Source organism: Glandiceps talaboti, chromosome 8 (genome assembly GCF_964340395.1).
Source record: "Glandiceps talaboti chromosome 8, keGlaTala1.1, whole genome shotgun sequence".
NCBI lineage: Eukaryota > Metazoa > Hemichordata > Enteropneusta > Spengelidae > Glandiceps > Glandiceps talaboti.
Genome location: NC_135556.1, coordinates 17,523,651 through 17,551,376, shown reverse-complemented (window position 1 = coordinate 17,551,376; position 27,726 = coordinate 17,523,651). Strand labels below are relative to the sequence as shown.

The following is a 27,726-nucleotide window of genomic DNA, read 5'->3' as shown; positions in this document are numbered from 1 at the left end:
TGTAAGACGAGGGCTTCTCATGGTGCAGTCAAGATGGCACGTGTGCGGATAAAACGGACATTACTTGTGATTTTAGCGATGTTTTGGTGTTCAACATGTACAATTGGACAACTTCAAGATAAGAGGTAATAAGACGTGAACAATTTGTTTGCATGTATAGATGGATTTACCTTCAATATCAATATGATAGCAGATCGAAGTCTCTGTGACTGTAGTTAGGCATACACAAGACATGAACATGTGTCAAGTATATCAGGTTACATATATCATATTTTTAAAAGCCTTTTTATAGTCAACTGCAATGGTTTAACTTCCTGTAAATGACGAATGGAAAAAACAAAGGTCTTAACTGAGAACCGGTTATCTACTCAACTATGTTTTTTCTCATGGTAATTCTAATCCTGGTTCCCGTGTGTATTCGTCTATACACTGACTGACATTTGCTTAACCTCCTTTCATTAATGAAGTTGTCTCTGGTTTGCTTGCTAGAGAGGAGAACGCTGATGAACTCGCTGCAAATGTTACAGAATTAATAAGAAGTTTATTTGATGGCTATGATAAAATATTGAGACCAAATTATGGAGGTAAGTCTTACAGCAATGAATTAAACTAAGTCTGAAGGTGCAACCTAGGTGAACTCAATCCAATAAGTTCTTTTCTTATATATACTCCGTACATTAAAATAATTGCGTGGTTGTTTATTGGATGTGACATCGCAAACAAACTCCAACTAAAGTAAGCCGAGTTATTCAAGCCAAACAAAGGTGGTACAATCTAATAAGAGTCAAAGTATTCTAATAGTATAATTATATTAGTTACATAATATTAGAAATCCTTTGCTTATAAAACTAAAACGCAAGAAAAAATAAACATGCTTAGAAAGAAGGCTATAAGGTACAATGCAATGTATTATTTAGAAAGTGAAATAAAATTTTAAAATTTTGTTATAAATACAAAAAGTACATGCAACTTGATGTAAACACTTCAACTGGAACACCTGATAAATTTGGGTGTTTTTTTTATTTTCTGAAACTGTTGATATTTGCTGTTAGAAATGCAACATTTTAAACAGTGTTTCAATATAGTCTTGTAAATGAAAATCTTGACAGAAATAAGCACACGTGGAGATTATAATGTAAAATTTATCACATTTGCTGAGAAAATAAAAACCAAAAATCGATCAGAAGGTGTTTTAGCAATATCTAAAAGGACGTGAGTTTCGATAAATAAACTAAATAAGAAATATTAACCCCGACAGAATGGTTGATGGTTTAATACATGTAAACAAAGTCAGTGGTCGCAATGTTGAGCAATTACACCATGTAAATTATTAACAAGAGAATGAAAAATGTATGATGAGGAGCAAGAAACAATAACAAGAACAAAATAGAGTTTACAACTGGATGGCAGTCTACCCTTCAGTTGTCACATGTCTATCTCTCTTGACAGATCAAGAGAAAGCATACGTATGTTGACCAAAAGGTCTAAAAAGGTACTCTGCAGTGTCAGGTGTCACTCATAAATTCATGTTTATCAAATTATAATCGCAACCTCCAGATTAAAAGGTTTCAAGACTGAAGAGCATATCAGTCGACTACTTATAAGAAACAATCGCCATTATCCCCAACGGTTGAGGCGATCTTGTTATATTGCTAAATTATGCACATATCCTTATTTCTGAATGTTCAGGTCAAATTAAGCTCAAAGTAGAACTGCATAAATAAACGATACATTAGGAATAAATGGTTACTGGAGATAACTTTCCAAGATAAAATTTTAATGACTGGTTTTCACTGTATACCTGGCCCATGCATTTCTAATAATTGAGACATCAAAGTGAGCTGAAGTTCTGTTTAAATACAAATTGCGGCTAGAACTACTAAGGCCGGCTCCCATATTATTACATTGCCTATGAACTGAATTCTGGAAGGAGAATGGGAATAATTTAAGCGAACAGGCCAAGCCGTGAAATGTTTTAACAGGTCAGAAAAAAGTTATATTAGAATAAGACGAGACAACCAATTTAATCAAGACAGCCCCCCCGGGAAAACTTCATTATTTAAACATAATGACTGATCAATTAAATGCCCGCCAAAGAATGTGATGTTCGTGTCATGACTGTGTGAAAATGATCCTGATAATGATGCTGATAATGATCGCTTTGTTTGTTCATCGATTGTTACTGGCTAAGTATAATTGTTAAATGGTTATTAAGAACGTGGTAATTACTTTGGATTTGTTATATTCTTTTTTAAATAAACATGGGGATTTAATATGGCCATTTTACTACTGGTGAATATTACAACTACAAAATGTACGTCTTCATTCTAAGAACCTTAATGATGAACAATATTCACACAACCATTGATTTCGTGTTTCCGTTAAGATAAAACTCTGACAATGATTGTCAATTTTTATGATGTCTCATTCGCATTTTCAGTCAATATATGGTTACCTTACAATTCATATCAAGCGCAAACCATTCATATGTGGCTTTATTAAGTTGTTCTGAATTGAAGCACAACCCAGATATACCAAATTGCTGTTTTAGTGAATAACTGCTCGCTATTAAACAGTGCACAGAAATACTATATTTCACGATCCACGGTGTATTCCTTTGAATGACTTTGTGGCGGTATAACGACCATTGTGCCGTCACGTTCGCCCTACCGTCTAATTATATCGTGAGTACGGAATATTGAATTGGTACGCAAATTGTGTCAAATACTCACAGCGTGTCGATATAATGACAAAATAGCATTGAGCTTGAGGAAAATGAATGTATAATGTTGATCGAACGAAAAAACTTGTTTTGCATAAGGAGTAGCTCTGAAAAGGCCATGTGCATGGTTTATGCGCATCATTTTACTTAGGTGGTTTACACACACACACACACACACACACACACACACACACACACACACACACACGTACGTACGTACGTACGTACACGTACACGTACACACACAAATATATTCACAAATATATTATATATATTAGAGAGAGAGAGAGAGAATGAGAGAGAGAGAGAGAGAGAGAGAGAGAGAGAGAGAGAGAGAGAGAGAGAGAGAGAGAGAGAGAGAGAGAGAGAGAGAGAGAGTTTCATTCTTCTTCGCCAAGTAGAGCGCTCAATCACCTTGGAGAGCATATCATACATAAAAATGAAATAATATATATAATATATTTGTGTGTATGTGTATGTGTGTGAGTGTGTGTAAATCCATAATGTAATATCATACTCGTCTTCTTTCATTTATATATATATATATATATATATATATATATATATATATATATATATATATATATATATATATATATATATATATATACGTAACGATTAAAGCGATTATTAAAACTAGTTTAGACTTAAGGTGGATCAATACCTATATATAATATATTTGTGTGTATGTGTATGTGTGTGAGTGTGTGTAAATCCATAATGTAATATCATACTCGTCTTCTTTCATATATATATATATATATATATATATATATATATATATATATATATATATATATATATATATATATATATATATATATATATATATATATATACGTAACGATTAAAGCGAGTATTAAAACTAGTTTAGACTTACGGTGGATCAATACCTTAAAGGCATTATAGCATTATCTTACAATTTTTCTTGTGATCTTAAAGTTGATCAATAGATTCACCGACTTTTGAAAGTGCGTATGCTAAATTATGTCGCTGAGTCGTATAAGAAAAAATCCACTAATTTGACTTGATAATGAATAGACATGTAGAATACCACTTAATGACTGTTTAAAGTGTATTGAAAGTAACAGTTATCTCTAGCCATACCCCATCCCGGGCTTCACCACAAAAAATCTCCAAACCCCCTCCACCCCCACAGACACACACTTAACCACACATTAAGCGATTATAATCATAATAATAGTACAGAGTTTATGCCCCTTTAAGGATGTGTACGATGATCCTTTATTAACAGGGAATTTTCTTTCTAAGATTTAATTTTTGTTTTATAATTGACGAAATAAAACATGGTTTATTATACCGAGACACATTTACACTATGGTATAACGTATTTCTTCGGTGCGTCAGAAGTGTAATTATCGAATTCACCGTGAACGTGCCATCAGTGACGTCACGTCATCACCGTCGCATGTCGTTACTAAACTGTTAATATAGCATTTATGGTGTATCTGTTTCCTTACTCTACATATATAGTAATATCATACACGCAGGTTTGTGATACATGTAAGGTTAAACAGTATATCGTACATATATGTCATTCTTAGCCTAAACAGAAAGGCTACCTAACAGACTTCCAATAACACAAGTATGTATCGATTTTCCTGCGCACTCTGGATAACATATGGATTTCCAGGCCATATTAACACTATGACAATTATTCTTGGATTGCTGACAGACTTAAATCTCCTTTCATTTTGTAGGACGGCCTGTGATTGTCAATATTTCCATGGCAGTATCCAGCTTAGGACCTATTGTTGAAACCACTATGGTACGTAAGTCTAGTAACAATATATAAATGAAGGATTTAAGCTGTAACATATAGAAATGTGTATATACAAAGTTGGTCATTTCACCTTACAGAAGTGTTGACAATTTGTACATACATATGTATACGATGGTTGATGGATGTCTTGAGGGTGTTTTAATTTTCAATTACATCTCGTGGCTACGTCTGGTCGATACATGTAACAATGTCTGAATGTGTTGCTCAAGTCATGTCACCTGAGCTGTCCGTCTTTCAGCTTGTTTTGTTGTTTATTTGTTTGTGTTTGTGTTTGTGTATGTGTCTGTGTCTGTGTATGTGTTTGTGTTTGTGTTTGTGTTTGTGTTTGTGTTTGTGTTTTGTGTTTCATTTTGTCTTTGTCCTTGTCTTTGTTTGTTTGTTTGTTTGTTTGATTGTTCATTTGTATGCATGCATGCATGCATGCATGTGTGTATGTATGTATGTATGTATGTATGTATCTACGTACGTACGTACGTACGTATGTATGTATGTATGTATGTATGTATGTATGTATGTATGTGAATATGTGTGTATGTGTGTGTGCGTATATATATATATATATGTGTGTATGCGTGTGTATGTGTGTGCATGCGCATGTGCCTGTGTGTGCATGTATGTATTGTGTCTGTGTGTTTGTTTGTTTGTTTGTTTGTTTGTTTGTTTGATTGTGTTTGTTTGCTTGCGTACTTTATTTTAGGTTTGTTTATTTATTGTTTATGCGGTTCGTTTAGTGTTTGTTAGCTTCCATGTCTCTAGATTCTCTTCTCACATTCTTCACTATATGTTTGCTTCTGTGTCATGCAATTATAATCATTTTTTTGTCATTGCATTTACTACTATTATTTCCATATTTTATGAGTGAGGGGATGGGCTGGTGATCATATGGATGGCCATACCTAAATTTCGTTGACCAAATATCATATTATCTATCAAGTACACTTTGAGTACAACGAGAGGGTGGCATTCTAAACCTAACACTGCAATAATTTATTAGTACTTGTAGTGGAGCAGGTGCTATGTAAATTAATCGGTTGATTCCGATACAGAAAATTAAAAGTCGACTTAATCGAAAGACCTGAACCAATAAATTGATTGGGATTTACGATGCATCGACTAAGTGGCACTCAATAATAGAGGCAGAGGTAGATTTTCAAACCATACGCTTGTTCTACATGTCTTTTACTCTATGAGTAGTGAAATTCGTTCATTACTGTGGTTGTCGTTCTTTTTGGTAAAAACAACCGATTACATGTATTTTCCAGTCAATGCGAAGTAGTGTACCTGATGCCAAATTATCAAAATAAATATAGTCAATAGGGAACTTGCAATCCAGACTGAGCATGCTCAGATGCAAATGACCTTGGGATTATCTGTGGTTATCGTAATACCTAATCTGGAGCTACTGATGACATTAACCTCCCACAATGGTCAGGGTGACTATGAATTGATTATTTGTGGTTACAAACAATGTCTCAACATTGTTTACAATACTATTTGATTAGTATTCATAATCACATTTCCCACGATGCAACATTCAATATGGCGGTTTTACCAGTTCCCTATTGCATTGTAACACAACTGTAAAGTTTGTGAAACCAAATCCATCCTTGTTGATATCCATACAGTTTCTTAGCTGTAGGTTGACTATATGTCATTTTTTTTAAAAATATTTGTCTACTTGCCTAACTACCCCTGGTGCTATCTTTGCCATATACACTATAATTTGATTGTTGCTGTGGGCGTGGACTTCTTGCTAGGTAAATGTGTATTCACTCTTTTGAAAATACAAATGTATATCCACGTATATATCTAATTGACCAAGCCAGCTGTTATCTTTACAACTAACCCAACCATTTGGCTGTTTCTATGGGCATGGCCTCGTTGCAAGACAAAATGGGATCAGTTCTTAAATGTTTATTTGCATGCCTAACTATCTCAGCTTTTAACTTTGCAATACTCACCATCAATTGGCTGTTGCTATGGGCGTGGCCTTGTTGCTGGGCATACTTGCATACATTTTATGAATGTTTATTCACTTGCCAACAAACATTTTATGAATGTTTATTCACTTGCCAACCCAACAATGTTGTCACCTTTGCAATATGCACCACCACTTGGTTGTTGCTATGGGCATTGTTTTGTTTTGAATAAAAATACCCCCAAAATATGTTAGAACATAGCAAATGATTCGTATCAACTCAACATGAACAGATATGAATCAAAGCAATCCGACCACTGGTTTCGGAGAAGGAGTTTTTCACCAAAAATACCAAAATAAAATCGCTAAAAAATAGAAAATGACTCGTAATCAACTTGTTATCAAAAAAAAAACATGAATAGCCTCCTCCAAAGGAACATGTACGTCAAATATTAAAGTATTACGTCAGCTGGTTTCGGGGAAGAAACTGAAAATACAAAAAGATGATAGACGATCGATGGACGACGACGGAGAGTCGGTCTAACCCTTAAGCTTCACTCAGTTGTCGCTGACAGCGGAACCAAAAAGGTCATCATGTTATAGTGAAAACGGCTGTGTTAATCCCAAGTGTAAAATTATCGTTGTAATTGGTTGATAGCATACATACATACATACATACATACATACATACATACATACATACATACATACATACATACATAATTACATACATACATACATACATAATTACATACATACATACATACATACATACATACATACATACATACATACATACATACATACATACACACACACACAAACAAACAAACAAACACAACCGCACGCACGCACGCACGCACGCACACACACATACATACACACACATACATACATACATACATACATACATACATACATACATACATACATACATACATACATACATACATACACACATGCACGCATGCACGCATACACGCATACACACATACATACATACATACATACATACATACATACAAAAATGTACATACATACATACATACATACATACATACATACATACATACATACATACATACATACATACATACATACATACATACACGCATGCACGCATACACACATACATACATACACACATACATACATACATACATACATACATACATACATACATACATACACACACACACACACACACACACATACATACATACATACATACATACATACATACATACATACATACATACATACATACATACATACATACATACATACATACATACTTGTTTGGTGGACTACATCACGGGGATAACGTTAACCAAGATAGCCATTCAGGGCATATCTTGATACTCACACCACACAGTAATTATAATATGTCAAGGAACATGACAGAGGGAAGAAAACAAACTGTAATATCGATCGACTATCGGTTATACACTCGCAAAGACGGAACTCTTAAATCAATATTCACAAGTGTTTAGTCGTTTGTTTGAGTTGAGTGACTATTCTCCTGTTTGATGTCATGTTTCAAAGCAGCTCAATGGCCTCGAATATCATAAAAGTATTATCAGATTTCGACGATTCGTCACTTTATTTCCCCCAAGTATGTCTGGCCGATAACTCAAGCATAAAGATAAAGCGGTATACAGTGAAAGCGGCGATCAAGTGAACTAGATATGTATGTGACTGTTCTAACATATGAGTCGAACGTTACGCAGTTTACTATAAGGTACCAAGGCGATAGTATATCAGACTAGTCAATAACTATGAGCTGTAAATAACAGCATACGTGAACACCACATCGCACAATTTCAAATTTGGCACCATCATTAATAGAAACAAGAATGAAAATAAAATGATTGCTCTGTGCTAATATTACGCTGTTACCAATATCCTCTAGGAATACAAGCTTGGTCAGAACGACGTCAACGTTGATGTGCTTTCAAATTGTTAAAAGGCTCGCGTGTTATTGAATAGCTGATGAGGGAAAATAAACCATGGCTAGAACTATAATATATCATATAGTCAATTATATCAATATATCTACAAGCAGCTAGTTCCAATTTATCATAAATACATGTAGTTGTCAAAAATATTTAAAACGTGGTTGACGACGGTTTTGGGATTGTTCTTATACTACAGAAACTAACAGTCCAGAATTGAATATAAATTGAATTCTGGAGTTCACAATTTCAACATTTTTGGATATTTTTTTTTCAATGATAACAATAGCTTCAGGTTTCGAACATGGGTATGTATGTATGTATGTATGTATGTATGTATGTATGTATGTATGTATGTATGTATGTATGTATGTATGCTTACGCACGTACGCTTGCAGTATATATATATATATATATATATATATATATATATATATATATATATATATATATATATATATATATATATATATATATATATATAGCTCTATGCCACTGCGGTATAGAGCACTGTCTTAGCAGATTGATACTCACCGAGTTATATATATATATATATATATATATATATATATATATATATATATATATATATATATATATATATATATATATATGTGTGTGTGTGTGTGTGTGTGTGTGTGTGTGTGTGTGTGCGTGTGTGTGTGTGTGTGTGTAGTCAGTTGATTTGAATGTTTGTACCTTACTTTTATTTACAAATTAAATGTTTTCGGGGAAATTAAGTTCCCCAAATATTTTCAAAAACAAGGCTATCTAACACTGTGAAATTCATTTTACGTCTATATATGTACACAAATCACGCAATTTGGTATGCGTAGTCTTACTGTCGAGTTATCAATGACCTGAACTTTAATCAGAAAAAGCTTTAGTAACCAAAGTGAAATCAGAATTTTAATTGACTAATGCTCTCTGTTCATAGGATTACACTTTGGACTTCTATTTTCGTCAAATTTGGATTGACAATCGGTTGAGCTTTGACTGGGCTGACGATCTCTATTTGAATTCTGAGGTCTTGAGCAAACTATGGTTACCAGATACATATTTTGTCAACGAGAAGAAATCCTACTTTCACACTATCACTACTCACAATTCGTTGATTAGAATATCACCATCAGGAAAGGTATTGTACAGTACAAGGTATGTATATGTTATACATGTATGTATGTATGTATGTATGTATGTATGTATGTATGTATGTATGTATGTATGTATGTATGCATGCATGCATGCATGCATGCATGCATGCATGTATGTATGTATGTATGTATGTATGTATGTATGTATGTATGTATGTATGTATGTGTGTACGTATGTACGTATATACGTATGTATGTATGTATGTATGTATGTATGTATGTATGTGTGTATGTATGTATGTATGTATGTATGTATGTATGTATGTATGTATGTGTGTGTATGTATGTATGTATGTATGTATGTATGTATGTATGTATGTATGTATGTGTGTCTATATGTATGCGTGTATGCATGTATGTATGTATGTATGTATGTATGTATGTATGTATGTATGTATGTAATACTATGTGGGTAGGTAGGTAGGTAGGTAGGTAGATAGGTAGGTAGGTAGGTAGGTAGGAGTGTATCCAATCAACAAATTCAAAATATAGTCATATCTACATCATAATTATGCATTCTTTATTTTGTGTATTTTGATCTGCATATGTATAGTCAAGGTAGATGCAGTGTATATGCATTGAGGTGTACGATGAACAAATTGTAACACTTTAAGATCGTATACAATTTATGAATACTGCTAAATCACTTCGGCAATTACGGTTCCAACTTGCCATGTAAGCTATACTATACATTACAAAGTCCTGCTGGTTGTAGAGAATAAAATTGCGTACGTGCGTCTACATATTCAATTAGCAAGAAACAAGTCAGAGCTGTGTGGACGATAAGACTTGCCATTTTTAAAATGTATATTGACATGTTTCCTGCAAATTAAGATCAAACTTAGAACGTCGTTTGGTTCTTAGATGCCTTGCAATCACTTTAAAGGATGACACTTCAAAGCAGATCAAGATCAGACTTAGATTGTCGTTTGATTCTTAGCCGCCTTGCAATCACTTTAAAGATGGACACTTCATTCAAAGCAGATCGAGATCAAACTTAGAGTGTCGTTTGGTTCTTAGACGCCTTACAATCACTTTAGAGATGAACGGTGTCACTACATCAAAAGCAGCCGTCTATCATTGCGTATTCGACTCAACAATATTATGTTTACATAGGGACAGCTGAACAAGAAATGAGAAAACGATGGCGATGGCTATCGTATCATTGATTTTTAGCTAACACAGTGTAGGAACGGTAGTGATAGTACGTCATTTCAGAGTACATATCAATACGCTGTGGTCAAACATGTATGTGACTGTGTCTACATGTATGTAAATTACATGGTATATACCCACATGCCACAGTACATGACATTTGATATAAATAATATTATTGACACTTAGGCCTAACAAATAAATTGTGTGGTTCCGATTACGCTCAATTTTAGAATAGGTGGGGTAGATAATTTTTTTTATGTGTGACTGTCTAGACTAAATCATGTATATATCTCAAGTTTTCCGTTGTTTTCAATATAGCCTCTGTGTTATTGGTTTCTTCCCATCAGATGTACAGCCATTACAGATTGGAAGAACAGTTTTATATTGTCTTTTTAAGTTGATGTCAGTTTCCGCATCCACCATTTCTTGCGAGTCTTCACAATTTTCTCAATTTTATTATTTTTTCTCCAATACGTCAAAAAAGCTTAGAGTTTGCGTGAAATACGAGGTTGGGTCGGGTCACCGGAACCAAACAATTTTATTTCTTAGGCCTCAGAATATTAATCGCAATCGAAGTTATACAAAAAAAAATGTTTATTTTTGTCTTTTCTTGGTATGTGTTTTTTTTTTTCAGACTCACAATCGTTGCTAGTTGTCCCATGAATTTGCAATACTTTCCATTCGACCAACAACGGTGTTCGTTGATTCTAGAAAGCTGTAAGTATTCACTCCATGTAGTTAGACATCACAGCAATCAAGCTTTTAATGACATGCAATTAAGGGCTGGTTCGTGTAATTAAATGTAAGAGTACTATGCAAAGCAAACCGCCGAATTGATTTATTCCAGGACAATAATTCAATTGGTTCTTTGTTGCAAGTGTCGTATGACCATAAACGATGGACGACCAAGTAGACAAATTAGTTACGACTCATGTAACGCAAGGATTTTTAATTACATAGGCTGGCACAAACGCGAGTATAATCTACGCCATATAACTTTTATTTGATATACGGATGTGAAATATATGGACTCCGTACTAACCCTTTGGGACAAACTTCCTTAAGTGCTGTAAAATCCATTACATTGAAATTGTTTACATATATCAAAAACTAATATTACTTCACACCAAATATAATCCGCACTTTTGGTACGTTTAAATTTTATTTCGAATCCTTAACATAGTCAAATTCTGATCAACCGGAGCAACAGCTTATACACCCTCAAAAAAGAACAGAGAGAAAAGATGCTTTCAGAAAATTTACTATACAAGGTATTGTCAGAGAGATATTGTAAAAAAAAATATCAATACAATTATTATTTGCACATGCTAGCTCATTATAAAAGAGGTATTGATCGCATCAAAATTGCAAAAAATCACCTAACATTCAGGCAAGCTCTACCAGCAACCGTGGCAGTTGCATCACCAAGCGATTATGGGTTTAAAAGTAACGATTTCCTGATTGCCGAGTGGTTTATTTTAGTCATTCAAATATGTCAGCGTTGTGGCAATTGTCTTTTCCACTGAACTTCCGACCACAATTCCTACGAGAATTAGTATAATTGCAGTAGATTCATAACATATATATTGATCATCGCTGGTAAGAATGTATGTCTGTAAAGACAGACAACTAAGTTCATATCATTGGTGGTGGTGGTGGTGGTGGTGGTGGTGGTTGTTGTTGTTGTTGTTGTTGTTGTTGTTGTTGTTGTTGTTGTTGTTTACTTTAAATATACTCTTGTTATGACTCCAATAAGCTTATGTATACGTTGAAATTTAAAAGTTGAGTATGATTACTTTTGGAGCGAAAGGAAGTGAGTCAACTAAAAAACGCATCTTGCATTCTAATTACCGAAGCATATTTTGATAATTATTTCATTTTATTGGCAGGTCTCAAATATGGTATTTAGCAACGATATATAAATGACAATTTTAATGACATAATCTGTCATATGTATAACAAATTGTCGGACACCGCTATTATTTAGACAAACTTGCTAACAACGTCATAATACAATATCAGTGTCATTATAGGCATGCATCAATATTAATATTATACTAGTATAGTTGAATTATGGGTTTTATTTAAATATTCTAACTCAAGTCAAATACCTTGCAATAGCTTTCTGTGTTACTTTAATGTATTTATCTACCTCTTCCAGATGCCTACAATACACGTGATATTGACTACACCTGGGTCAAAGACTCACCAATAACTATTATGGATGACATTGAACTTCCTCAGTTCTCAATATTAGGCAAAAACTACCGTGTACACCATCAGGTTTATTTGGGTGAGTCACATAGAACATTTTCATTATAACAGTATAGAACACTAAGTCTTATAGCTATTAGTACATTATGACTTCAGGGGTTGTGTGTACCAATCATTACTTGCGATATTTGGGTATTATAAAGTCGTTCTATTCACAATAGCGATAAGGCAATGATTAAAACAAATTCCATTTTGATTCTCCGTTTAGCTTGTTGTGTATGTGTTTGTGTATGTAGTATCTGTATCTGTATAATACTGCAGAGTAACTCAAAAATTGAGCAGTAATCCTGCAGGTGCGCAGTCTCTAGTCATAATGAGTTGGTATTTCTGATAAACCAGATTTAAATTGATCTAAATTTGTGCAAGTTACAATGCCTCTTTTAATATAAGCGATTATAGGCATGTATGTATGTATGTATGTATGTATGTATGTATGTATGTATGTATGTATGTGTGTGTGTGTGTGTGTGTGTGTGTGTGTTTCTTACCGTGTATGTTTCATATTTTTCACTATTTACATAGATGGGTTACTTTTCAATAGTTTCCTTGTACACGAATGTCCATGTTCACGTGTAAACTGACAAGTGATAATTCGATGTAATGCAATGCTTTGTTGTTGTTTTTGTTTTTGTTGTTGTTTTTGTTGTTGTTGTTGTTGTTGTTGTTGCTGTTTTACTGTACCGGCTGTTTTTCCATTGAACCGAATACACGTAAAACATTCAGCTTCATATACCTATACGATCGTTTATCATTTGGCAACACAAAAATAGATCACATTGCAATACGATCAACTTCATTTCCTATTCTTACCAATCTGAAAACAAATTGTCTGTCTATATAACTAAATGTAAATATAAATATAAAAACTAAATATAACTAAAAATCATTTATTTTTTCAGTGGGTAACTACACACAGCTGATCGCCGATTTCTACTTTGTACGTAATTTATCCTACTATGTGATCCAAATCTACTTCCCTTCAATTCTCATCGTTATCTTATCATGGGTATCCTTCTTTGTAAACCGAGGAGCCACTCCTGCCAGGGTTGCCTTAGGAATTACAACCGTCCTCACCATGGCAACAATAATGGCAACCACGGCCAGCTCCCTTCCTAAAATATCCTACATCAAAGCTATTGATGTGTTTCTCGGTATGTGCTTTCTCTATGTATTTGCCTCATTGGTGGAGTATGCAACTGTCAGTTATTTCAACAAGGCTCGTTATAAAGAAGAACGTGAGCGAAGGAGGAAAGAGAAGCAGAGATCCATCGACATCGAAATGAACTCGGCAGCCATGATTGATCACCAAGGCAACGTGAGAAGTGAACTTTACAAGGTGCCGGATTCAACCGATATCGTAAGTATAGTCACCCCAGGCGGGTGATAATTGATATTAACACATCGATTGCAAACATACAACACGTACAGACACAGGCATAAACCTAAGCATATACAAACACACACTCCATTTTTGGACCAAAAAATTGTATATTCTGATAATTTGTAACGCTTATTCAGTACACACACAAAAAAATATGTTTCTGCACAGTGAACTTCATTTCTCCACCAAGATATATCTTAATAATGTAAAACACAGTCATATACAGACAGAAACATACATACCTACATGCATGGTTAGATGTTACACGAACATACACATAAGCATTAAACACTAGTACTCCCCCATGTACGTACAGACACACAGTATACACATAGTTATACTAAAACAATATCAAATAGTAAATGTTAAGTCATATGATGTTGTTTTGAAGACGTTTGTCCAGTGAGAGTCGCACATTGTAATAATACTCTATTTTATCTGTGATGTTTTCTTTTTCTACGGACAATCATGACTTAATTGCTGTCTTATCAGGCCCAGATAGTAAGTGACACACTGTATTTTTTCGCTCTAATTTAAAATTTTGCCAACGCCCGGCGTTAAAGTTTCCTCTTTTGCCTATTCTATCATACTAACATTGAATTCACTACTAACATTATATGTGATATTACATATATTACTCCATTCTCATGACATAGAATATATATTTAGATATTACCACCCCAATATTTTTCTTCGTCCAGCCAAGCGATCGGGGAGGGGGGGGGGGGAGCTTGGCACGGCCAGTCTGGATATACGTATTGTGACCACAAATCCCTAGATAACAAAATTCTTTCGGACAGAGTGAAGAAAAATATTGGATACAAATATAAAAATACCTCATCGAGCATAATGATTGGTAAAAAAAATAAATGGCGATTTGAAACGTTCTTACTCATATGTCAAACACTCCAGAACCTTTAACATAGACTCGAGTTGTGACGTAGAACGACCAAGGTAAACAAATCCTTATTTTCCGTTCAAAGACATTTGGCTTGCGCATGACATAATTTATTCATGACGTCACTTTCATATACTTGTATATACTGAGTAAAGACACATGATTCACCCGCCATAAGATGCGATTTGTGATAAACTCAAAAGCAATCGAAATTGTATTTCAATTCATAAATTTTAAATTGAGTCTACAGTCAATATTTTTAACACTGGACACACGAAATCATAATTAAACTTTATTTGGGCGGGTGAGAATTTCAAATGCGACGTATAAAATCAACCTTCACCAAAGGAAAATTTGTGGGAAAAATAATCAAATGGAGCAACAATCTAGTAACCTCGCAGAAACTCATTTATTCACGAATATATGACTGTTGTTGTAACCTCTGTAAACAAAAAAACGATAGATTGATGTTGTATTCGTTGAAAAGCTTACAAGATCTATTCCATATACAAATTTCAATAGTTCTTGTTTTAATGACAGTATAAGTTTCAATAACTAATACATTATTATATGATCTGATGTATTGAGATCTTGAGATGGCGATATCGATCTGACAACTCTCAAAAGCTGACGACATACGATTTCGATTCGTTTTGTCAGAACAGTTTCTCACACGGTCGTCAATAGCCCCAAGTAGGTCGATCACCCAGTGTTCGATTTTTTTAGGCCAATGTCACACTGTACTGTGTTTTGTCGCAAACCACTCTACTCTTTATTAGCGCAATATACCACACCTCGTGTGTGTGCTATTAAATTTGAGTCGTTGCATCAGCGAAAACCTACTACTATGCTCGCGGCTTGCGAGAACGTCATTTTAGCATGCGTCTCGAGGACAAATATCCCTGCAGATCAAAGTTCTTCAATTCGCTTCAAATTTTACCATATGAAATCTTGTTCCCAGACCTTTTGAATACTAGAAGAAATTCGGGGTCTTGTTTTTAACGAAATCGTCAATTTTATTTTCCCATAGAATTAATACATAATTATTCAGCAGCCATATTGGATTCTAAAATAATAACTAAATTTGGATATCATTGACACCTCTATTTTAAAAATGTGTATGTTGACCCCAGATTTCAACTGAACATAATTAATTTGAAGTTTACATGAAACGAAACTAACAGCAACAAGTTTCGAGAATTCATTTCAGGGGAATATACTTGCAAATAGATTCTAACGTTATGGCAACTATTTTACCTCACACAAGTCAAATTGAAAACGTTCGAACAAAAACTATGGAATTTATACCCCTGGTCGATCTACGTCGCGGCAACCCGCATGTGCACCATAGGTACTATGGCGCTCAAAGTGTGAGCCAAAACGTTCAAAATTGCCATTATTTTTCTAATTTTTTCATACAAAATGCTTGCGTCTACAGGTGAAATTATGTTATTCTCTTCATGTTTTACTTCAATGAACTGGAAAATACGTGTGACCTAAGGGTTATGATATCGCTACTCACAAGGCCCCTTATGTAGGTCACTCGTATTTACTTGGCTAAACGAACAAAAATGTTGGGAGTTACTGTAATAACTTATTATTAAAAATATTAAGGATAATTTTAAATAATTCTTGGTATTGTTAATGATTTCCCGTCGTTGAAAATCTACAAGGATGTATGACAGCGGTAGAACATTCGCAACTATTTGCGAGATCAGGCTAATAAGAACGTATTTAAAGACTACAGACAGGGGACTTGACTTCTACATGATTTCTCACTCAATGAATACACTAACAGGCCTAGGAGGAACCGTATTTGATTCACAGTTCTCCATGAAGTGCAGCAGCCTGCAGCAGCATTTGTCAAAGCATGGACTATATACATATAAAGGACATTCAAGTTGTTAAACCATACACATTACAACCTGACAACTGAAAGCGGCCACCTCTAGCAGGCCTACACGCCTTTAATGTCATATGGGCCACGCAAACTAATAACTATGTTTAACGTCATGTCGGGTTTGCAAAACCATGCTGAGAGAGCGGTTTACAAGACAAACTAATTATCTACTCAATGCATGCAAATTGAATAAAAATGTAATTTTTAATGATTAACGACAAAATTGCTTCAAAGTGAAGTAACCAGATCAAATTTCAACATAGAATCTGTCCACTTGGCACATTTTTATAATTAATATATGTAGCTAGAATATATTGTTCATATTCTACTGTCCTATAATTATGTAGTCTCATGGAATCAATTATTGGAACGTTACAAAAAAAAGTGCCATACCTGGCGAATGAAAATTTAGTAGTGCATGCAGTTGATTCAAACATGGGTGTACATGTATCACTGATATGAACAGTAAATACACCTCCGTGATACGTGTACGGAGGCATGATGAGCGAATGGTTAGAGTGGCCGGCTTGGAATCTATCTGCAGGTTGCAGATTTGAGCCCCATCGCTGCCGTTTGTTTCTGAGTGGCTAAAGTCCTTGGGCAAGATTTGAACCACGACTGTGCCTCAGTCAACCCAGCTGTATGATTGAGGACCTGGTAGGATAGAGGTTGCAATGTGAATGTTTTACTCCTATGTGCTTAATATAAAGGCTGCAATGGATTGTATGCTCCCCAGGGAGTTGAGGAGGTATAAAGGGCCGTTGTGTCGCTATAGATCCATGCCAGGGGTACTAATTGTAAAGCACTATGAGCACAGAGTGGGAAAGCGTTATATAAAAACCACCAACATTTTAGTAGTAGTAGTAGTAGTAGTAGTAGTAGTAGTAGTAGTAGTAGTAGTAGTAGTAGTAGTAGTAGTAGTAGTAGTAGTAGTGGTAGTAGTAGTAGTAGTAGTAGTAGTAGTAGTAGTAGCGCCAGTTCAACATGTAAGGTTAACCACATGTACTCAATAGTCAAGTCACCATTTTCGCATTCGATATTCAACTTTTTTTCTTTGTCATTACCCCCATACGCCAATCTCATCAGAGACATCACAAAAATTCAAGATAAACATCATGCCGGGATTCGCGGAGTCGACTCGATTATACTGAGCTTATACGGCACGTTTTGACCTCACTTGACCTCATTTGCATACGTTTTTTTGAACATCTATCAAAAAATTAAGCTCTTGCTGACGTCAAACAATTGTTGTTGTTACATGGCCTAGTTGCTTAATATACACATCAATGGGAAATGGTGAAACTAAAGTGGACCCCTTTGAGTTTTCCATTCAGTAATCTAAATTGACTTGCCTTTTAGTTTATGTCTATATTAATATGAAAAATTTAAACACTATCCCATAAATCATAACCCATTAACTACCACTCCCAGGGTAATGGTTTTTATAAAACCTCAACACTTAGTTGAGTCTGTAATAAATGCGCATAATATCGCGAAATACGTTTTCAACCACATATAAATGTTACAATATTTGTAAGTTGTGAATTTGAATGTTGTACCGGTATAAAAGATTTACATGAAAATTTCGTTTTATCTTTTAGTCACACCTTTTCGCTCTGTAAGTGAGATTTTGAAACGTAATCGAAATCCCATGACTCACTGTACCCTCTATCTCGTAATCGTGTAACCATTAATGTTGTTAAAAAGTTTGGATAATTAGCCCTCAAGGGACCATTGATTGATCAATGTTGATGTTATATAGTTTAGATAGTTTTGCAGCCTCCGGAAACTGTGTCATCATTGACGTCAGTGACGAGGCATTCTCCCCGATAAGCAGATTGCGCATAGCTGCTTGCATGCGGTTTTGCTTAAGATGTCGGCAACAGTACAATCTTGCACAAACGTTTACATGATTTGTGACATTGCAAAAAAAAGTATACTTGGACAAACGTAGCTGCAAGTCAAGTGGACTTTAACACATACAGTCAAAGACAGTTTCAAACGCCTATCACGAGTGAACTCTCGATCAGACATAAAAAAAGACATATAAGTTCTGCAATGAATTTGAATACAAGACTGTGCATGTGTAAGTAAGGTGGTGTGGTGGAAGATAAATATTTGTTGATCGCTTATAAATTTTTTTATTCAAAATGGCGACTGTGCCAGAAGAGTAGGTCGAAAATTTCAATCACGTTTGTACTTCATGGGCCTCTAACATAAAACCAAGTTTGCTATTTCTGGCAATAAAATGAACCATACACAATAGTGATAATTTGTTTTTGTCGTATACCTCCTTACGAAGGATAAATCATTATGCTTATCAGACTACACTCTGAGATTAAATTTGCATGCTAACGGAATATTTCCACATTCTAAATGAAGACATGCTTTAAGATTACATTGATGTATAGTGTAAAAGCATCGATATAATTGAAAATCCTGGTAGGGATCAAGGCTCGTTATGACCTCTCAGCATTGCCTAGCTCCGTGATGTAATTTCAAAATGAGATGCAGTGCAATATAACGGAAGCGAACTGATTCAATGTAAACAGCAGTGCATTGAGTACAGTTACAGTACTTGAAAAAAGAAACGACGCGGAACTGCTTCAGTATATACAGGAAGTGATTTGCAAAAAAAACTTGGGTGACTTTTGCAATTTATTGAGTGACAAACACTAAGCTTTGTTGTTTCACATCTTTTTGAGTAGAAGCACATATTGGCAAAGTTGTTCGATTAATTTAAAAAATCCAAAATAAACGCACATTTCTCACCCTTATGGCCTCTGGGAATTTAAAACAAATTCCAATTGTCAGTGCGATCTGTGTATACTCAGTTGTTGGACTAAAATAAGATCGATATATTCGTTCGTTACGAAATTAACTCAGTCACATTTAATGACTCAGACCCAAAGTTTTAAAATATTTTGGATTTATATCAAAAAATCACCTCCATGTTTAAATTTTGTTCTTCTCTCTAATATTTAGGCATCGCTCGACTGTTTTACTGTTCGTTAGGCCCCTGGATAATTTCATCGTAACAATCATCAGTTTTCATTAATTGTTAACATATCTAATTACTGTTCTTTGGTTATATCATTCGTCTTACTCCTGTCCAACATTTGAAATAACGCTCATAAAACTAAACTGTAGTTGCATTACTCCTAACGATGGCGTTTTTTTTCTGCAAATGAGATCTGGTGAGTGCTGTGAATTAAAATTAGGTGTGTAGTGAACTGTTTCATCATAGGTCATAGAAGTGTATTTCTCAGTATTGCTAAGACGTACGAAAAACGCCCTCTTGAGGTGATCGTTATGAAGTCTGTTTAATTTTGATTATATACTCTGCATGCTCAAATTGCCTCATGTTGGTATAAGTATAACTATCACTAGATTGAGTTAACGTGCACATGTCACATTCTCTTCCATAAGCCTATTTCCTCTGCCTATTTCTAATGCATCTCGCCATCGTCGTAAAACAGCCAAATGAGGCCTCTTTAACGGTAAATGTAGCTACCGCTCCTTAAGAGTACGGTCCTCGAGAGATCTAGAGAGTAGATAAATTAGTTCGGCTCTCGAGATGCGATCATTGGTTTTAAGAAATATTCACGTTAGGACTGTTCAACAGTGTGTCCTAATATTCTCGGAATCTTGAATCAAGGTGTGGTTTTTTATCTATTAGTTTTACTTTTATTGTGACCTATGACGACCTATGATGGAAGTTTGAAGTGCAGATTGTAATTTTATTTAAAACTCATGCGTTATGCGTTATGGTAATATTATGTATCATTGTCGTGCATCAAGTTTTACTTTCTGTCTATATCAGCTGCCAATGATTGTTTTCAGGGACTTTCAAGTGCTACATGTACTCATAACAACTCATAATGCATGCAAATAAAATTAATTTAAAATAGGCATCTGGTTATCAAATCGTATGTTATCATTCAGAAAGTGTACACTTTTCTTTCACTGAATTGAGCGAGCCCCAGTATTCTAGATTTGTTTCTCGTGGTTTTATTTGATTTGCCAATAATTGTCTTTTAAATATCTTTTGAGAAATGTAAAAATCAAATTTAGCCTATTGTTGTTAACATGATAGTGCAAGACTTAGTCCCATTTCCAAAGTCACAGTGAAATTTTAAAATAGTTTTTTTTTAAAAATCTTTTTTAATAATGGAAATTTCTTATTTTCTTTCTACCAGGATGTATCTCCAACATCATTTAAGAACGCAAATGAGGTCGCATTCACCACCTTGGGCTCAGAAGAAAGCGACGAATGCGAAATACAATTCCGTTGCGTCCAAGCTTCACCTAGTACCCTTGTGCGTCAGGTCGACGCACGCGCAGAACAAGCAAGGATGAAGTCTGAAACCAGTTTGTCTCAAGGTTCTGGTGTATGGAATAGAATCCGTCGAAAATTAAAATCCATGAAAGCCATTGGTCTGAATGCCAGCAAGATTGACATCTATTCCCGTATCATATTTCCCGCCTCGTTTATTATCTTAAATACAGTTTATTGGAGTTATTATCTCTCTGTGACAGACTATACATTAGAAGAATTACTTGCCCGCGATTCCAAAAAGTAATGTCAACACTAAATGATAAGAACAAATACAGTAACAACAGCAATAACAATAACAATAACAATAACAATAACAATAACAATAACAATAACAATAACAATAACGAGACACTACTGCGACTATAACAACTACTAGTAGTAGAAGCAGTAGCAGCAGTTGTGATGGTGTTGGTGGTATCACTGATACAGTACGTAGTAGCAGTATTTCTACTACCACCACTAGTTTTACTACTGATGCTGTTTCTGCTGCTGCTACTTTAAGTGTTATTACAACAACTACATGTTTGTATTAGCAATACGACGTTAGCAATGTATACGGAGCTAGCAATACGACGTTAGCAATGTATACGTAGCTAGCAATACGACGTTAGCAATGTATACGTAGCTAGCAATACGACGTTAGCAATGTATACGTAGCTAGCAATACGACGCTAGCAATGCATACGTAGCTAGCAATACGACGCTAGCAATGCATACGTAGCTAGCAATAATTACGCTAGCAATAAATAGCAATGGCCAATGCGATTACCGTTGTGGATTGCTGCTAATAATATAATTATTATAATACATGCACTAGAGCTGGACTCGCAATGCAAATGTGAAACCTCGGTTTTTAACAGTAAAATTTTTGCGTGAGTTCCTCTGATTCACTGAGTATTCATAATGCCAATTTAGGAAACTAGCAAGTCCGCCACCTTGGGAAACTAGATATCATTCCAGTATTTAATGTACATGAATGAATTAATCACCGGTGTAACCAAACTTGTCAATCTTGTCTCACTGTTTGCAACCATAAACATTCTAGTCTTGGTTACCCAGACCCTTGTGCGGAGAGGACTACCCTGACCCCCCCCCCCCCCATTAGATATTACTATTATTAATTCAGTCATGGTTACCCAGATCCTTGCGAGAGAACTAACCTTCTGACCATGTTTAAGTAGTGCTGCAAGTATAACTGAATGTATATGTAATTATTTGCACCTGAGCATGCCCAGTAAGTTGCAAGTTTGTTCTGTTTAATCCAAATATTGATGTCTCACTGCTACTTAGAACTAAACACAGACGAGAAAAAGATCTTGACATTGTCTGTGAACTAAAAGATGACATTGAAGGTTCTCGTAAAATATAGCAATATAAACTGATAATGATTACATTTGCATTGGTTAATAACAGCGAATAAGTTGACGCCGCTTATCTCAGGAATATGATTCTCCTCAGGTTATGTTGAAAAATTATTGACAAATGTATTTTCAATTGCGACTGCATAATTGCATACGTTGCTTCTATCAAAATAGTGCGCCACAGAAAGACTACTAATTGGAAGTTAAACATTTTTCGACTTTGTTCTGTCTGCTTCTTTGCATTTACTGTAGTCACTGTATCGCCTCCCCGCGTCACATGTTGGCACCTAACATCAGTCACGTTTGTGATACACACCTAAACGTGTATTGGTGTTATAGTTTGGAAAGTTTGGAGACAAAGAAACCATAGCATATAGAAATGACATCTCAAAAGTAAAATATTCGCAAAGGCAAGTAAGCTTAATTAATCTGACCTGACGATTTCTATGCAATATAGTTATTTGCTGGCAAGAACTATAACTGTCTTTGATGCGCTCGTTTGAACAACTTGTTGGAAATTACAGTCGTGTCTGACAACACCTGTCAACTTGCTAAGTTTTATAAATGTCTTATTATCAATAGATACATCATTGGCACAGAACGTTAACCTATTGCTAGTTTATACAACGATTTGTGTGAAAATATAAAGCAATGGTCACACATTGATTTTTGTGATCGTGCAGAATAAAGAATGAATAAATCAATCATTCAATCCTAACTTTTAACAATACACAGCAATATGCAAATCTGAATCATGTGACGATAGAATGACCATAATGCACTTTTTAAAACATTCTTCATTATGTCAAAATTTGAGCCAGTGGTGAAGAAAGAGCTAACGTGGTTCAAATAACAGATTAGTCTAACTTTGTCAGTTTTCAAGAGGTGTGGTCAAAAGGTGCGATTTCTTAGTAGATTATATGATAAATTATGATGGACAGTAATTTTAGTTACACCAGTGGATGTATAGTCTCTTCATTGTGGTATATGTAGTTTCTTTATTTCTTTGTGATTCTTTTTTGTGTCAAATACACATTTTGATATGTAGTGTATTTTAACATGAAATTAAAAAAAAATTAAATAGCTAGGTTTCGATTTTATATATAGTACTTCAATTCCAAGGATAATTTGTGAAAAAAAATGCACGAACTTAAGTTTTGTGAATACAAGACTATGAGTGATATAAATCATAGGCAAACTTTCAAATAACAACTCCAGCCAAAGTGTGGGCTGTTGGTTACGTTTATAGTGTTCAAAGAGGATGTGTATTTTTACAGAGTTTCGGGAGAAAACTTAGTGTGTAGAAACTAGATTGAGTAGGAATTTCGTCTTTCGTCAAGGTCTTTCATATTAGATTATTAATTGTAAATATCCAAGAATTACGTAAACACTTCTTGTTCATAACCAATCGGAGATTGAGACTACATCTGTTTTCAATCCAAAAAAAAGACAGTAGAACTTTTCAATCTATATTGAATAAATAGAAATCGGTGGCTGACTGACAAGCAAGTGTCATTTAAATAAATCATGGGAATGTGGTTAATATGTTGTCATCTAATACTATGGATCAGGTGCACCACTTCACTAAGCTGTATATTACCATTATTAGACAGACAGACAGACAGACAGACAGACAGACAGACCTGTAATTACCGATATGTAGAGACCAACTGTAAATCACCATGTATTTGAACTAAAAACCTTGCCTGTAGATTTCAGTAACGATAAGAAATTTGCAATTTGTGATTTAAAGTGAGGTTTTGAATATAAATAGCTTCAATAATGCATGAAATGTGTTAGTTGCAGTCAACTTGATTATAATAGATAAAGATTATTTTATTACGAGCAGGAAATGTTACCTTGTCCAAATATTTCGTCTGGACTCGATTGACTTCTTCAATGGACTGAATGTTTTCGCCAGGTGTTAATGGCGTCACATGGTTATTGACCAATGCTCGGAATTGATGACCTGGTCGAAAGCGTGTGACATCTGTAACCCAACCTCCCATCTCAGTTCATTGTGTGCTTTTCCTTTCGGATATAGATTGCCTCCCGTCACTTCCCGTGTAGATCCCTAATATATTACCCATCAATATCTACTTGGTGTTTCCTTGTCCATATAAATGTTCTGCCACTGCTGATATCATAGTCATTTCTCCAAGTGATTTCCTGTGTTCTTCTCCTGTTCTCTCCTGCCTCCCACTTTCTCCAATGTACGAACCACTGCCGGAGATACACTTCATCCTGTGGATGGCCCCACACACCTGTTCCGAATGGGGTTTTGTCTTTGGGAGCTACTACTAAGTTCGTGACTGTGCATCCAGGCTTTGAATTTAACTGAATGTTGTGTTTTTTTGTAAATCCTGGCAAGGTGTTCACAAATCACGTGACGCATTTAACACCTGGTGCGAACATTCAGTCCACTGGAAAAGTCAATCGGAAATATTTGGACAAGGAAACATTTCCTGCTTGTGATAAAATAACATTTATTGATATCATGAAACCAAACTGACGAACTATTTTTCAATCACGTGTTTTACCAAATGAATTAGGTACAACCAAGGAGGCACCACCCGTTGGGTGGTACTTCCATGGTAGGTACAGCATTCTGGTTACGTTGATAGACAAGGGCAACCTTATAAGATGTATGTAAAGACAACGACAGATAGGTAATTGCAGACTGATAAGCATTGACACGAATGTATCGTACGTACATACATACATACATACATACATACATACATACATACATACATACATACATACATACATACATACATACATACATACATACATACATACATATCGAATACACACAAACATGCTACAAACATAGAAAATAAACAATTATATTCATGGATTATTTTATTATATGTAACAGATAGCCGTTGTAGCTATGATGTCACGTATTATGTATAAACAATGTATTTTCGTTAATTAATTAATTGGCTTACAGTAAAAGAATAAACTTTCATTGCTAGCTTAATGACTCATTCGTCTTTCATCTATAAGATAATATAAACAATATATATATATACATATGTACATCATATATATTATATATAATGTAATATATGCAATATATTACACACACACATAAATATATATATATATATATATATATATATATATATATATATATATATATATATATATATATATATATATATATATATATATATATATATATATATATATATATATATATATATATATATATACACACAGATAAATACACAATATTATTAACCAAATTCACACACGTGACTATTTTACAAAAGCTTTCGGCTGGAACCTTTAACCATTAACCTTGTTCACTCGCTACCACTAGTGTATTTATTTATCTATTCATCTGTTCATTTATTCATTCATTCATAAACACAAATGAAAAATGGACAGTTTTAAAACGTGCAACTGCTCTTCGACGCCATGATTGTGAATGAGAAATTGTAGACAATTGTAAGATTTAAGAGTTTAGTCTATGCGGTATATCAGTATTACGACACCATGAGTTGTATTTGGAGCAGAGATGGAGTGATACTCTTGTCACATCTTTTATCTTTCAATATCACAATAAAATCTAGATTAAGGTGGCACTAAAAGAGAGAGTCAATCACTATTTAAGTGGTATCATGTATCATTTGAAACTAAATACACTCTTCAAATCTAAATGTCACCTTCTATAAAAAAAAAGAAAGAAAGAAAAGAAAAGTCAAACAGGTTATAGTCTTTCATAGTTTACATTTTTCATATGGTATCAATTACTGCTTGTTATAGCTTTATGTCATTGGGGGGTTTAATGTGGTTTCAACTTTGAACTGAAGTTGAACCTTTCTGACTTGGTTGCTTGGGGTTGAACGGGAGGCAACTTCAGTCACAGGGAGCCCAGGAACCGTGTTACAAACAAACAAACAAACAAACAAACAAACAAATAGATAGATACACGGAACACAGACAAACAAACACATATGCAAACTCGCGGATAACTATCTATCTGTAAACATGTATATATGTATATACGGGCATGTATACTATAATTGAAATAATATACGGTACTATATGTTACTATATATATTTTCTATACAAAATTGTATATACAGGATATATAGAAACATATATTATATCATTTCAATAGATAGTTATCCATGATGTTAAAATGATATTTCATTTACCATGCATATTTTTGTTTGTTTGTTTGTTTGTTTGTTTGTTTGTGTGTTTGTTTGTTTGTTTGTTTGTTTGTTTGTTTGTTTGTTTGTTTGTTTGTTTCCAACACGGTTCTTGGGATCCCTGTGCTGCAGTTAGGATCTAGGTAATGATGCTATTAAATATTATGTTTTAGTTACAAACAATACGTTCAGTATTGGAAGACTTTTATCTTATGGCAACCAGCATCCGCCACGTAAACATCACCATTGGTAGTTGCGGTAAGGCCTTCTGGATACTTCAAGCCATCAGCTTCTTCATCGATCCTTCTTACAAATCGACCCCAGTGAGTAAACATCTGTATTCGCCGAAGGACACTGTCAGCAACGAGAATATTACCAAATCTATCTACTGCAACCCCGCTAGGACACAAAAATTCGCCATCCCCCTTTCCTTTATTTCCAAACTTCCTTACAAATCTGCCGTTGCTATCGAAAATCTGTACTCTGTAATTCTGAGTATCTGCAACAACTAACTCGCCACTCTTTGTAACTGCGATATGCTTGGGTTTACACATTTCACCCTCGCCATCGCCCATGCTTCCAAATTTGCTGTCAAGCTCGTTGTCAGCATCGAATGTTCGCACCGTATTTGACCATATATCAACTACGTGGACAAGACCATCGTCGCTCATGGCAACACCACCGGGCATAGTC

At 34.7% G+C, this 27,726-nt stretch overlaps 1 protein-coding gene across 1 annotated transcript; it reads left to right on the top strand.

Annotated features, from left to right (window-relative positions):
* On the top strand, positions 1–22,035 carry LOC144439454 (gamma-aminobutyric acid receptor subunit beta-like). The gene is made up of 8 exons (XM_078128741.1): positions 1–125; positions 490–584; positions 4,444–4,511; positions 9,337–9,554; positions 11,346–11,428; positions 12,873–13,004; positions 13,885–14,342; positions 21,364–22,035. Exons 1-8 carry the CDS (start codon positions 34–36, stop codon positions 21,745–21,747), a joined length of 1,530 nt encoding a protein of 509 aa, XP_077984867.1. The 5' UTR covers positions 1–33; the 3' UTR covers positions 21,748–22,035.
* Positions 22,036–27,726: the final 5,691 nt, after the last annotated feature.

Coding starts and splice junctions, on each gene's coding strand:
- LOC144439454 (XM_078128741.1), top strand. CDS start 34: ATGGCACGTGTGCGGATAAAACGGACATTACTTGTGATTTTAGCGATG. Junction 585..4,443: donor ATTGAGACCAAATTATGGAG/GTAAGTCTTACA, acceptor TTCATTTTGTAG/GACGGCCTGTGATTGTCAAT. Junction 14,343..21,363: donor TGCCGGATTCAACCGATATC/GTAAGTATAGTC, acceptor TCTTTCTACCAG/GATGTATCTCCAACATCATT.